This window comes from Myotis davidii, unplaced genomic scaffold (genome assembly GCF_000327345.1).
Source record: "Myotis davidii unplaced genomic scaffold, ASM32734v1 scaffold135, whole genome shotgun sequence".
NCBI classification, from domain to species: domain Eukaryota; kingdom Metazoa; phylum Chordata; class Mammalia; order Chiroptera; family Vespertilionidae; genus Myotis; species Myotis davidii.
In genome coordinates, this window is record NW_006289813.1 from 12460175 (window position 1) to 12473656 (window position 13482).

The window sequence follows — 13482 nt, forward strand, 5'->3', positions numbered from 1 at the left end:
GGTAGAGGTGGAAGACAGTATAGGAGGGATAAATGGTGACAGAAAAAAAGAAAAAATAAATAAAAAGAGAGAAATGGGAGGGAGGAAGGAAAGAAGAAAGAAAGAAAGAAAGAAAGAAAGAAAGAAAGAAAGAAAGAAAGAAAGAAAGAAAGGAATTAAGCTGAATCTAAGCAAGCCTCTGGATCTACCTTTTAGTTTAACGGGAATTACAGAAGGTAGAGGAACAAGTTATATAACACCACCAAATCGAACTGTGGGACATTTTACAGGGCAATTTGTCTAATTTCTTCAAAAGGAAGAGACAGGAAAACTAGGTGAGGGTGAGGTGCATTTACAGCAGAAAAGACTCAAAACTTAAGTGGGATAACAGCTAAAAGTAATATGTGCATTTCGTTTGGATCCTGACTCAAACAAACCCACAATTAAAAAATTATTTTTGAGATAACATGGGGAACTTAGCATGTAGACTAGATATTTAGGATAAAAGTGTACGATAGCTTAGATTTTTCAACAAGCATTCCAACATAAAAAGGAAGCAAAAAGGAAAAGAATTGAAACATGATTAGAAAATTTCAGTCATCTTTCATGCCAAGTAAAGGGACTCCCATGGATTCATGATACTATTGTTTCTCCTCTTATATGTGTTGGGAGTTTTTCATAATCAAAGTGACAGTAGAGTTATTAAGAGGTATTGTTTCTTACAAACAACAGAACCCAAAATATCCGTTCCAAGCCACAAATAATGTGCACTGTATGCTAGAGACTGTGGGAGGGTTTGAGAGATAGTTGTTTGTTTGTTCTGAGATGGGATTACAAGTGTATTAAGGCAAACTTTCTTATGATGGAGCCCAGCAGGTGAAGAATGCCAACAAAAAGTTAGGCATATTCACTGTTGAGGCAAAAGAGAGGGGTCAACAGAGAAACCAAGAGACAGCCAACCAAGCAGATGGGGAGACTAGTGGACTGGGGAGAAATTGAATGAACTAGGTTGGAGAGATACACAGCAGAGCAAGATTGTGTGTAAAAGGGTTAATGTTAGCCTGGCCTGAGAAGCCAACTCTGGACCCTGTGGGATGGTGTATCCAAAACCTTCTTCTATGAAGCTGTGCATCAGGTTGGAAATGGAGGCTACTTCTCCGTGTAAAAATGGCCCATGTGGCTCAGATCCTGTGTAGGTAATAGAGGGATGACCCTTACTTATTGACCCTTTCTTATTCCTTATTTTTATTTCAGTCTACCACACTTATTATTTTAAATATTTACACTGATCATTGAATTGCCCTCAGGTGTAATGAGTCTATTCTACTGTAATCATATAGGTATTTGATAAAAAGACTGAAAAGTTAGGGTCCTGGGAATCTTTTTAAAATCCTGATTTCTGGGCCTCATCCTTCCAGTGATTCCCAGGTAATTCTAATGTGCAGTCAAGGTTGAGAACCACTGCCCTAGGAGTTGTAACCAGCGAGTGAGTCCTGTTCCTTCTTATAGAGCATACCTGACATGCACACTCACCACCAGTTGTAATGTTTAGTTGAGAATGAAACACAACACATGCACCAATGATAACGGCCCACTAGCCTTACTGAGCATTTACTGTTTCCCAGGTACTGGCCAAGGATTTACAAGGTGTGTATCATTTCACGCTTCTACACTAAGTGTTTAGACTCTGAACGGGTCTGGGTATGTTTCCAGCTTGGGGAAATCTCAGCCTTTTGAGGCTAATTCACTTCCTTTACCACAGAGACCCATCCTTGCATTTATACACAAAGTCTTCCAGTGTGGGTAGCTTTCTAGAGGGAACTGTTTTCTTATTTTCCAAGAAGTCTATTAAATATGCTGAATTCTGCTCCTTCCTATTCTTTTCCCCATTGAACAGATGTTTACCAACTCTCCATATGCACCTACCTAGGCATAGAAAGATTCGGAAGGTAGGATCCTAGTCAAGGAACTCCCACTCCATCAGGCATCTCTTCATCTCAGCACACCACTGACCCTCTCCTGTCTAGACCTAGTTCAGGCAGAAGAGAAGTGTCTCTGCACCCTTCCAAGGCTCCTGCTTCCTCCCTCCAGCGCGCCCCTCTCTCACACACACACTGTTCACGTCCTAACCTTTGCTGCCCCCTAGTGGCAGGCCTGAAGAATAAATACCATTGTGCTTCGAGATACATATCCCTGCTTCAGGGGTTTTGCTTGCAAGTAAAACAATTTTTTTCACCAATTTTTCTTTCTCTGATTTACTTGTCTTTGCTTTTACTCTTGAATACTACAGCAAGGTTAAACCTTATTTGAAAGCATAATGTATGGTATCATCGCTATAAGACTGGATATGTAATTTTTAAAAATGTTTTTATTGATTTTAGAGAAAGAGGAAGGGAGGAGAGAAAAAAACCATCAATCAGCTGCCTCCTGCACACCCCTAGTGGGGATCAAGTCCACAATTCAGGCATGTGCCTTGACTGGAATCAAACCAGCAACCTCTCAGTGCATGGGAAAACAACCAACTGAGCCACAGTGGCCAGAGCTGGATATGAAATTTCAACAAGCACAATCACATCACTTTTGCTGGGATAGGTAGACATTAAAATTCGGTGACATGAGAATTCATCTTATAAGGACTTGGCTTTATAATTTGACAGACTTTGATAAACTCAAGCCAATGGGAAAAATCAGCAATCTTATTTAGTGACCTAAATTATTATTTATAATATATACACATGCACATTTTCAGAATGAAAATTTGTTTTAAATCAAACACTGCCAATAAGGTCTCACCTCCTTTCCTATGACTGGCCTGTGTGCTTTGCACTGAGTGCTCTGGCCACTGATGCCTGAAATGCTCTTCCCCCACATGGACCCTCCCTGCTTCCTTCTGGAATTCAGCTCGCCAATATTACCAAGAAGCCTCCCTCACTCCCCAGGCAGGCCTGGCCTTCTGCATTCCCAGAGTCTTGCTCATGCTTCAGGAGTGCCTGCTAGCTCATCACTGTCATTATCTGCTCACTTATTTACCTCCCCCAACTCCTAACCCCTCAAGGCAGGGCTCTTATCTGCTTCCCTCTGGAGCTCCAGCAGTTACTGGGCACCCAGCACTGTCGGGGCTTAGTGAATGTTTGTTGAATGAAGGGAGTAGGGGAGCACCCAAAGGAGCAAAGGCTCAACAGAGGATGTAACAGGAAGTGCAGAGGAAGGAGTATCTGAGTCCAATTAGATCAACCAGTAAAAAGGTCATGATGGATGAGAGGGAGTTAGATAAATTGAAAAGGTGGAAGAACATGTTAGGCTGTGCTTTCCTTCTTATCATTTACACTAGAGGCCCGGTGCACGACATTTGTGCACTGGAGGCTGGTGGGGGGGTGGAAGGGTGGGGCCCTCAGCCCGGCCTGTGCCCTCTCGCATTCCAGGACCCCTTGGGGGATGTCCAACTGCTCCCTGTGGGGAGTGGGCCTAAGCCGGCAGTTGGACATCCCCCGAGCGGTCCTTAGTATTGCCGCCGAGGCAGGAGAGGCCTTGAGCCCGTGTGCCCAGCTTCTGGCTGAGCAGCGCTCCCCCTGTGGGAGTGCACTGACCACCAGGGGGCAGCTCCTGCATTGAGCATCTGCCCCCTTGAGGTCAGTGCATGTCATAGTGACTGGTCGTTCCACCATTTGATTTGCATATTAGGGTTTTATTATATAGGATAATTTATAACAGACTGTGATTACCTCTGTTTTAGTTAAGGCTCTGCCCCCTTTTTAAACTGTAAGGTGTTTACTTCAAGGTTCAGGATTGTATCATACCCAAGGATGAGCTTAGTCATGAGGGGAGAGGCAGTGCAGTGAGGTTGGCCTAGGAAGGGAGTGACAAGGTCACGTGTGTGCACGGACACATCAGAATCCACAGCACCTCTGTTCTGCTCAATCTCCATTTGCTTCCATGTCTCCTTCCTGCTCTACGTTCAAAGGCATTAACTTTAAAGAATGATCTTAGAGCTTATCTTGTCTCCACTTGCTATTCTGAAGATAAACTGACTCAAAAGGGAAAAGTGAAGTATATGGCATGATGGGGTGAAAATTCAGATCAATTAAACTAGCTAACATAGACTGTGCTTATTTTGTGCTAGCTTTCTAAGGGTTTTATATTTATTAACTTAATTTTCATTTCAACCTATTACCAGTTAAATTGTGTCCCCCTTCACCATCCCCCAAAAAAGGCTATATTGAAGTCCTAACCCCCATTACCTGTAAATGTGACCTTATCTGGACATAGGGTCTTTGCAGATTTAATCGAGATGAGGTCTTTAGGGTGGGTCCTAATCCTATAAAACTGGCAAGACACAGACACACACACACACACAGGGAAGTCAGCCATGTGAACATGGAGGCAAAAATTGGAGTGATGCTGCCACAAACCAAGGAATGCCTGAGGCCACCAAAGCTGAAAGGAAACCTTTGGTTTAACGCAGTGATTCTCAACCTGTGGGTCGCGACCCCTTTGGCGGTCGAACATCCCTTTCACAGGGGTCGCCTAAGACCATCCTGCATATCAGATATTTACATTACAATTCATAACAGTAGCAACATGACAGTTATGAAGTAGCAACGAAAATAATTTTATGGTTGTGTCACAACATGAGGAACTGTATTTAAAGGGCCAGAAGGTTGAGAACCACTGGTTTGGAGCAGCAGTCGCCAACTAGTGGTCCGCAGACAACTGGTGGTCCGTGAGGTGCAAAAGGTTGGCGACCGCTGCTGTAGAGGCTTCGAGGGCACATGGCCCTGTAGACACCTTGATTATGGACTTCCAGTCCCCAGAACTCTGAGGAAATAAATTTGGGTTGTTACAAGCCACCCGTTTGTGGTACTTGGTTGCGGCAGTTCTGGAAACTATTCACAACCCCCTTATTTATGAGCAACCCTGAGGAAACAGGCTCAAGGTCACTCCCTTAGCAAGTGGTGAAACTAGAACTCTTAGCCACTAAAGTATGTTGCTTCTCAAGACCAGCTTTAAATCTCACTCACCACTTGTGAGGCATGAAATGCTAGGCCGGACAGTCATCCTCTCTGAGCCGGTCCACTCACTGTGAAAGGGGAGGAGCACCTCAGTCATACAGCCCTTAGACTCACACAACGTTGTGCTCCAGTGCTCCACACAGGCTCAGCACAGTGAGTGAGAATAGAGAGACGTTGTCTCCTTGCTCAAGGATAAAGAACTAACTGGTGGAAGAACCTGTGTCCAACTCCAGATTTGTAGGAGGCCTGCCTCTTCCCCAAAACCCTATCTAACCCTAATAAGTTTTTTCAAGTCTTTAAGCCCTAATTTTTTTAAAAAGATAAAATATTAATATATTTTCTTACTAACTAAAGGGTTATTTCTGCGTAATTCTATAATTATATTTATATTCAAAGGACTCTATTTTTCTCTCCTCCTCCTCTTTACCATATATCATTTCCTCTAAGAAAATATAAAAGGACAAGGGAGATAAAATTTTTTTCCTTACATTTTTTAGAAGAGGAAACTAAGGTCTCTAAAGAGCATATTTTCAATTAGCAGATAGCTATTACAAGGCAGATTTAATAATAACAATTTATTCATTACATACTTTATTATACTTGATTAATTCTGTTTATTGTATAAAAGTATGATAATTATATTAAATTAAAATTTATTTTAAATTTATCACCAGTAATTATATACATGGTATAAGCAAAACTACAGACCATTTCCAGATCATCAGTCCATAAAGAAAGGGCTATTTCACAAATGATATTCTTTTTCTTATACTGAGTCCCATGAAAACACAAGTTCTTTGACGATATGAGTTCTGAAGCCAGTATTCCTTCTCCTTACCAGCAAATGCCAGCATTTTGAGAAAACAGTTTCCTTTGTAAATATTCCACCAATTCAAGTTTTGATTTTAGAGTTTCAATATCATAATAGGGGATCTGTAAAGGGAGGAAAATAAAATTTGTCATAATCCTTCACAATCTGAAACTCCCTTGGTTTTTTTGGTTACTTGTTCCTCGCCTTCCTCCACAGCAGAATGTAAGCTCCTGCAGGGCAAAGACCACACTAGCTTATTCATCCTGTAGCCCCAGTGCCTACAACAGCACCTTGGTTCAGGAAATACAAAGCAGAGCGCGCAAAGAAAATTTGGGCTCTGGTATTGTCAGATTAGGGTGAAAGGTGGACTTGACCTGGGAGCTGATGAATGACCACAGATACCCAGGGTGGGAGACCAGTGTGGTGGTGGAAGCAGCTGGACAAAGGGAGAAAGGCCAGAGAGAATGGAGGGGGCTTGAGGGAAGGGGAGCAGCCCCCGAGCTCAGAGCAGAGAGCCCCTGGCTGCCAGCTTGAGGCTGCTCCCAGAGCAGAGGGCCTGGGACGTTGAGACGCCCAGAAGCTTTGACTTTTATCACCTAAGCAATAAGCAATAAACATAAAGGCTTTGAACACACACTGGCATGATTAATTTTAGGAAAATTAATCTGAGAACGTAGAAAAATGGAGTGGAAAAGAGTAATCAGACAGGAAAGAGAGGGAAGACTGGTGGACAGCTTGGAGAGTTGTGGAAGCTCCATGCCCACTCACTGTGGCTCCTCACATGAGACCTTCTGCCGTGATTTATGATGTAAATACAAGTAAGGCCTTAAACCCTAAGTAGTGATGAGGATATTGGTTTTAATGGGCTATCTTGTCCACTTTTATTAATAAAATCAGGTGGGAATTAAAACAGACATTCCAATAATTTTGTAATTGAATACACAATAAAATATACAGATGATGTATTATAGAAAAGCACATTTAAAACCTATAATTTTATTAACCAATGCCCCCCCAATAAATTCAATAAAATAAAGTGCTCTCGACCTTAATATAAGTGGGCTGGCAGACCACTTAGTAACCTGGAAAAAGCAAATCTAAAGTAGACATTGCTTTGGGGGTGGGGGGGGACACAAGCATACCTGAACAACCTGATAACCAAGTAAGCGTAGGTGTCTTTGTTTAATAGCTTCCTTTCCCAGTAAGTGTTTGCTATTCAAACAAAATCTTTTTGGACCATCAATACACAGGGCTACCCTGAAAAATCGGAGAGAGAGAGAGAGTCAATTTTTAAAACAACCCAAAATACATATTTTTAGTTGCCAGAATTTATTTGGGATTTGCTTATTCCTATTTGCCAGTACTAGTTTCAAGTAAATAAAGAATGTGTTATCCTTTAATCTTTTAAGAAAACACTCAATTGAGGTTCATATAATGTTACAAATATTTTCCAAAACTGGTATGCTGCAAAGTAGTGTTTTAATTTCCAGAATGTTTATTTTTTTTCACTTTAAGAAGACAAACAATTATCCTCAGCAAGTAAGATTAACAACAAGTTTTCTTACCTTTTATGTACGTCTTCATGAAATGTAAATGGTAATACAAATCCTTCTTCATCTAATTTAATTTCAACATCTGGTGAGAGAAGAAAGGAAAAATCCTTCGTGTGATACCCTCACAAACACTATCTTCCTTTCCTCCTCGTCTGTTTGAATTCTTCCACACTGCATTTACCAACTGGCTGAAGGCTGCAAAGTAATGACCACACCAGACAATGTTGAGATTTTTTAACTTAACCGGGTCTATAATCAACCAAGTCAGCCTGAAACTAAGAACGCTCAACTACACAAAAACAAGGAGTGGGTTCTCCGGTTATCTGGGGGATAACAAGAGTCACTCACACAACTGACTCCTTCCACCCAGTGACGAAAATCCTTTAAATTAAGCAATGCCAGACACCTATGCACAGTGAACCTTTCTTCACTGGAGCGCCCAGAGCCACCAGGGTGGTAAAGCATCCTGCACCCCGACATGTGGTCCCAGGGCATGGACAGACTCCCCTTCCTTCCCACGGGTGCTCTGCCACTCCTTTTCTAAAAGGAGCCCGTACCGGAGGAGAGGGAGATGTGACCACCTGGAGCCAGTAAAACTCTGTCCTCTTTGAGCTGATTTTCTTTTAGACATTAATCTTTACAAATTTGTAAGGACAGAAGGACTTGTCTCTGGTCAGTGATGTCCAACAGAACTTTCATGGTGGAAACATTTATACCTCTGTTGTCCAGTATGGCAGCCGTAAGCTACCTGTGGCTACCGAACACTTGAAAGTGTGGTTAATATGACTGAGGAACTGAACTTTGAATTTTTTTAAATTTTAATTATTTTAAATATAAGTGGCCATATGTACTAGTGGCTACTCTACTGGACAGCACTGGCCTAGACACAACAGCAGCTAACGATTACTGAGCACTTACTGTATTACTCGCACTATTTCATGTTAATCCTTAAACAAGTCTAAGAAGTCACTATTCTCCCATTTTACAGAAAGCAGCAAGCAGAAAAGGTTAAAAACTCTGCCCAAAGACAGTCTGCTACTATGTGGCTAACACGTGAGGACTCAACTCCAGGCAGTCTTGACTCAGCCCTACTGCACACCCGTGTTCCACTTCGCCTTTAGGCAAAGGCAAGTCCATTTTGTATTTCCAGACCTTCTATGGCTACTAAGTTGCAAATATTCCAAATGAGAATGAAGGCTGAAGATTAGTAAACAACAAAACCCCCTATTACTCACCTATTGTGTAATAATATGGTGTTAACACTTTGGAAGCAAAATATGATCTTGCTCCCAAAAGGTCAATCAATCCAAACATCACATATTTATAAAGATGAAAATCCACAGGTGTCTCCAGGGAGCAGCACGGAGTGAGAAATGATTTCACTTGATATTTAGGAAGGAGTTTTGGACCCTACAAATTGTATACGCAAATATGAGAAAGAAAAATAAGATACAAAACCAACCAGATAATAAAAATTTAGTAGCCCTAGCCAGTTTGGCTCAGTGGATACAGTGTCAGCCTGTGGACTGAAAGGTCCCAGGTTTGATTCTGATCAAGGGCACATGCCCAGGTTGTGGGCTTGATCCCCAATAGGGGGCGTGTAGGAGGCAGCCAATCAATGATTCTCATCATTAATGTTTCTAGCTCTTTCTCCCTCCCCCTTCCTTTCTGAAATCAATAAAAATATGTTTAAAAAATATAAATAAAAATAAAAATTTAGTAAAACATTGATATTAGCTTATGAGTGATGAAATATTTTTAAGCAGGATAGGAAACCTAGAAGCCATAAAAAATGGGATATATTTGACTATAGAAAGCTTAAAAATTTTAATTCAGCAAGGAGGCATCATAAACATTAAATTAAAAACCTAAGAATTAAAACCAGAAGAAAATATGTACAACACACACAATAGCTAAAATCTGTTTTACAATGACTCCTATGGGAAAAAAATAAGCCCATAGAAATATGAGTTAGAGGGTAGAAAGGCAATTCACAGCAAATGTAAATGACCAATAAACATTTAAAGATATGCTCAACTTCCTTATTGCTCATTAAAATATAATTTAAAAATGTGATACTGTTTTTCAGAGTCAAATGAAAAATTAAAGGGACTAATGTCACAATACAATAGAAGTGGGGGAGATGTGGCTACCCCCACACTGCGGAGGGGACACACAAACTCCACCTCCACCGAACTCCATCAGATGACAGCCTGCACTTAAAAATGTACCCCGGATTAGGATGTGTTCAGTCCAGAGCCACACTGCTGTGGGGCTAACACCCTCAGCATGGCTCTCTGAGTACTATTACTCTAACCCTGCAGCATCTTCCAAGAAATCTTACACACCAGGAAATGGGTCCTTCAAGGACAAGAAAACAGGAGTGGGGTTGATTTATCAAAGAAAAGGCTATCTGGTGACCACTAACTCCAAGTGAATGGAAGTTCTAATTGTTAATGAGATTGAGACAGATCAAAAGAGAAAGAACTAAACAAAAATGTTAGATGGTAGGGGAGAGGGAACAAAAGAAAACTGCCCCCATAGAGAAATAAAGTACAGCTCATGCTTTTACCTTATAGAAAGGGCATTCGAGGATCGAGGTTAACAAAAGCTGGGTTAGTTGTGCTAGGCTCAGTCTGTCCAAATATGATTCCTCGCCTGAAATAAAAAGCATCTTAGTCATAGTTAAATTTGAATTTTGATACATGTAATGAGAGAAAATAATATTAAGAGTTAAAAAAAAAGAATATTAAGAATATAAAACATTCATTTATTCACTCCATTAAGTTACTCTTAAATGACACTATGAAAAGAACATGTTGGAATTAATTATGCCTTTATGCCTTCTTGCTTGCCATCAGTGCAATCTCATTTTACCTTCCAAGAATTGAAGCTCCTAACTAGAGAATATATAATTAAAAGGGACAAAATGTTAGTCGAATTAATGAAAGTTCTTGGAAATTGAGATTGTTGACATATCTGGTGCCCTTCAATTAAGATACTACTGTCTCTCAAAAAAGAAAAAGAAAAAAAGAGTTCTACAGTTCTCTTTCACAAAGATTCAAACATGTTGCTGTGACTTTACCAGTTCCATCACCGCAGTCCCCTAAGAATACTGTTTCTCAGCTAGGGCAGCAGTCTGTTTACCCAAAACTGTTCTCTCACTCAATGCAATGTTCTAGCATGCTTTAATTCTGCATTTACACTGCTATCTACAACTTCAGATGTCCTCTTTAGTTTATTCTATATAATAAAAGGCTAATATGCAAATTGACTAAACCGTGGAACTACTGGTCACTCTGATGCACACTGACCACCAGGGGGCAGACACTCAATGCAGGAGCTGCCCCCTGGTGGTCAGTGTACTCCCACAGGGGGAGCACCGCTCAGCCAGAAGCCAGGCTCACAGCTGGTAAGTGCAGCGGTGGTAGCGGGAGCCTCTCCCACCTCCAAGGCAGTTGGACATCCTCCCAGACTGCGAGAGGGTGCAGACCAGGCTGAGGGGGAAACCGCCCCCCTTTCCCCCACACACAAATTTTGTGCACCGGGCCTCTAAGTTATGGAATTTTAAAAAAAGGTAAAGCATTCCTCAATGTAAAAGCTACATATGTGGCTTGAAAACACCATTAAGTTCAAAGGTTATTTTTTCCACTCGCAGAAGTTATAACCAACTCACCTTGCAGCTTTTGAAGAAAATAAGGACTGAATATTTTTCCCATAAAGTTGACTGGATGGCATTCAATAAGCGAACATGAATGGAGAAGTTTCAATAGTGTTTTGGGAGGAAAAGAGTTGAAATGAGTGTATAACATATCTTCTAGCTTTCTAAATAAAGCAGAGGCATTTGGTGGCAAATAATTGAGTTTTCCAAATGGTTCAATCAACTCAGAAATCTGACTAGGGGAAAATTTTTCGGAATGGCAAACAAAAGTTTCTGCCACTGCATTCAAGATGGGTTTTGAAAGGATCTGTTTCCTGCTGCAGTACTCCATGACTTTGCTGACAACCTCAGGGTCCAAAGTGAGACACAGGGACACTACGTGCTGCTCCAGGGCTGTTATAAAAAATCGGTCATGGTGCCCAAAGTATATGAAAGCCTCTAAGACTTTTCCAAGCTCTTTATTAGTGAAATGAGGGATATGTCTCACAACATATTTACCCAATTTTATAACCAGAGGAAGTGCCTGAGTTTGATCGAGAACCACCAGGGCAGTGAGCATTTGGCTTATTGATTTAGCACTCAGGGTGTAAACTATTGACAGAGAAAAGCTGTTTATCTTATTTAGAAATGTCTGGTGTTGGTCCACTTTTTCAGTACATGCCTGCAGTATTCTATAAAGGGCCACAATATCCTCGGGGGTAAAATCTTCCAATTTTTCACCTTGCAGTTGATATATAATCAGGTCTAGGGTCGCACAACCTGGACCTCGTAGTTTGAGCAGACTTTCTGCAAGAACACAAAGGCTGTGGATTTCCAGGCCGCCCGTTTTGACACGATGTTGGCATTCTGCCACCAGGTTCAGTAACAAGCTACTTTGGGGATCCACAGACAACAGAGTCAGGGCTTGCAACGCAGTCACCAAACCGGTGTTTGACAGATTTGAGGGTTCCTGTTCAAACTGAACACATAAAGCTTGAAAGTCGGGATTTTCTATTACTTCCTTTGGCAGCCTTTCATCACCATCTTTTTCTCCCACTTCACAGATCCGTTGTAAGGCTCCTGCCGCCATCGTATCAGGCAAAGTTTGCAGTGTGCTTATGAAACTTAGCACTTCTTCTGGTGAAGTGCAGTTGTTCAGTCTCCTGTAAAAGAGCTGTTCGTCCATGTTTTTGAGATTTTGTTCAAAACTGTCCCAATCATGTACTTGAGGGAACACTGGCTCACCAACCGGATGAAGGTCATTTCCGTTTTCTGAATGGAACTTTTTACAACAGGCATGATGGAGCCTGACCCTGAAAGGCCCAGGCTGTAGTGAACAGAAGAACCATGGGTACAGATGCCCCTTGACTGCCTCGTGAGCATGATGTACAGGTTGATTTTTCAGAGCACCCAGTACCCCAAATAAGTGATTAATAAACATGTCCCAGCAAAACCTAAGTACTAGAGCAGAGCTGCTTAGAAAACTGGCTGGCATCTAATGATGATAATCACTACCATCTTCCTGGTACTATTGTGCTTTCCCTGTACTAAATTAATGCTCTTGACAGCACAATAAATTAAGCACTTTCATCATCATTTCACAGATGAGGAAACTTAAAGCACAAAGAAGTAATTTTATCCAGTTTACACAGCTAGTGAGTGGCAAAGCTGGGATGGATTCAAAGTCTAGACAAACACGCGTCCTATCAATTGGTGGATGGAAGGAACTGCGTCCGGTTAAATATGTTTTTCATCATATGCTGGGAATCCCCGCATGCGGAGGGCCCACTACAATTAAGTTTTGGGGAGTCAAAAGTTATACGGAGGAAACTTAAAGAACAAAGAAGTAATTTTATCCAGTTTACACCGCTAGTGAGTGCCAAAACTGGGATGGATTCAAAGTCCAAACACACGTCCTATCACTTGGTGGATGGAAGGAACTGCGTCCGGTTAAATATGTTTTTCATCAAAGCTGGGAATCCCCGCATGCGGAGGGCCACTACAATTAAGTTTTGGGGAGTCAAAGGTTATACCGGATTTTCCAATCCACGAGGGGTGGAAGGTGGGCAGGGTGTTGGTGCCCCTAATGCCGGCATTGTTCAAAGATCAAAAAAAAGGGGGAGGGGGTCAAGTGGCCAAAATTCCTATAGATCAACGTAAAGCAAAGATTTTTTTAAAAGGTGCATAAAAGCCCCCGAGGTGTTGGTCCCCTGGTAGCTAGGAATGAGGAAGAATACGGTCTAGGCTGGCAAACGGCAAACACGCAAGTGAATAAAAAACGTTACAGACATGCAAGTCAATAAGGGGAGAAGGTGGGTGGCCAGTCCAGACCTAAACACCCCGCTGTGAGATTTAAGAAAATGGATGTGCAGGGCAAGAGGGGACGTCCCGGGCGCCCCGTCCTCTAGGAATGAAAGGACCCCAGAGCCTGGCGCCCCAAACCCGGCATCCCTGGGACCTGCGCTCAAGCACCGGCCGGGCGCGGCGGCC

General features: G+C 41.9%; 1 protein-coding gene across 1 annotated transcript; it reads right to left on the minus strand.

The window, feature by feature from the left end:
* Positions 1–5606: 5606 nt before the first annotated feature.
* On the minus strand, positions 5607–12433 carry FASTKD3 (FAST kinase domains 3). The gene is made up of 6 exons (XM_006762506.2): positions 11029–12433; positions 9925–10010; positions 8588–8762; positions 7365–7434; positions 6942–7056; positions 5607–5921 (listed from the first exon to the last, which is right to left on the minus strand). The coding sequence occupies exons 1-6, from the start codon at positions 12431–12433 to the stop codon at positions 5823–5825; spliced, it is 1950 nt and encodes a 649-aa protein (XP_006762569.1). The 3' UTR covers positions 5607–5822.
* Positions 12434–13482: the final 1049 nt, after the last annotated feature.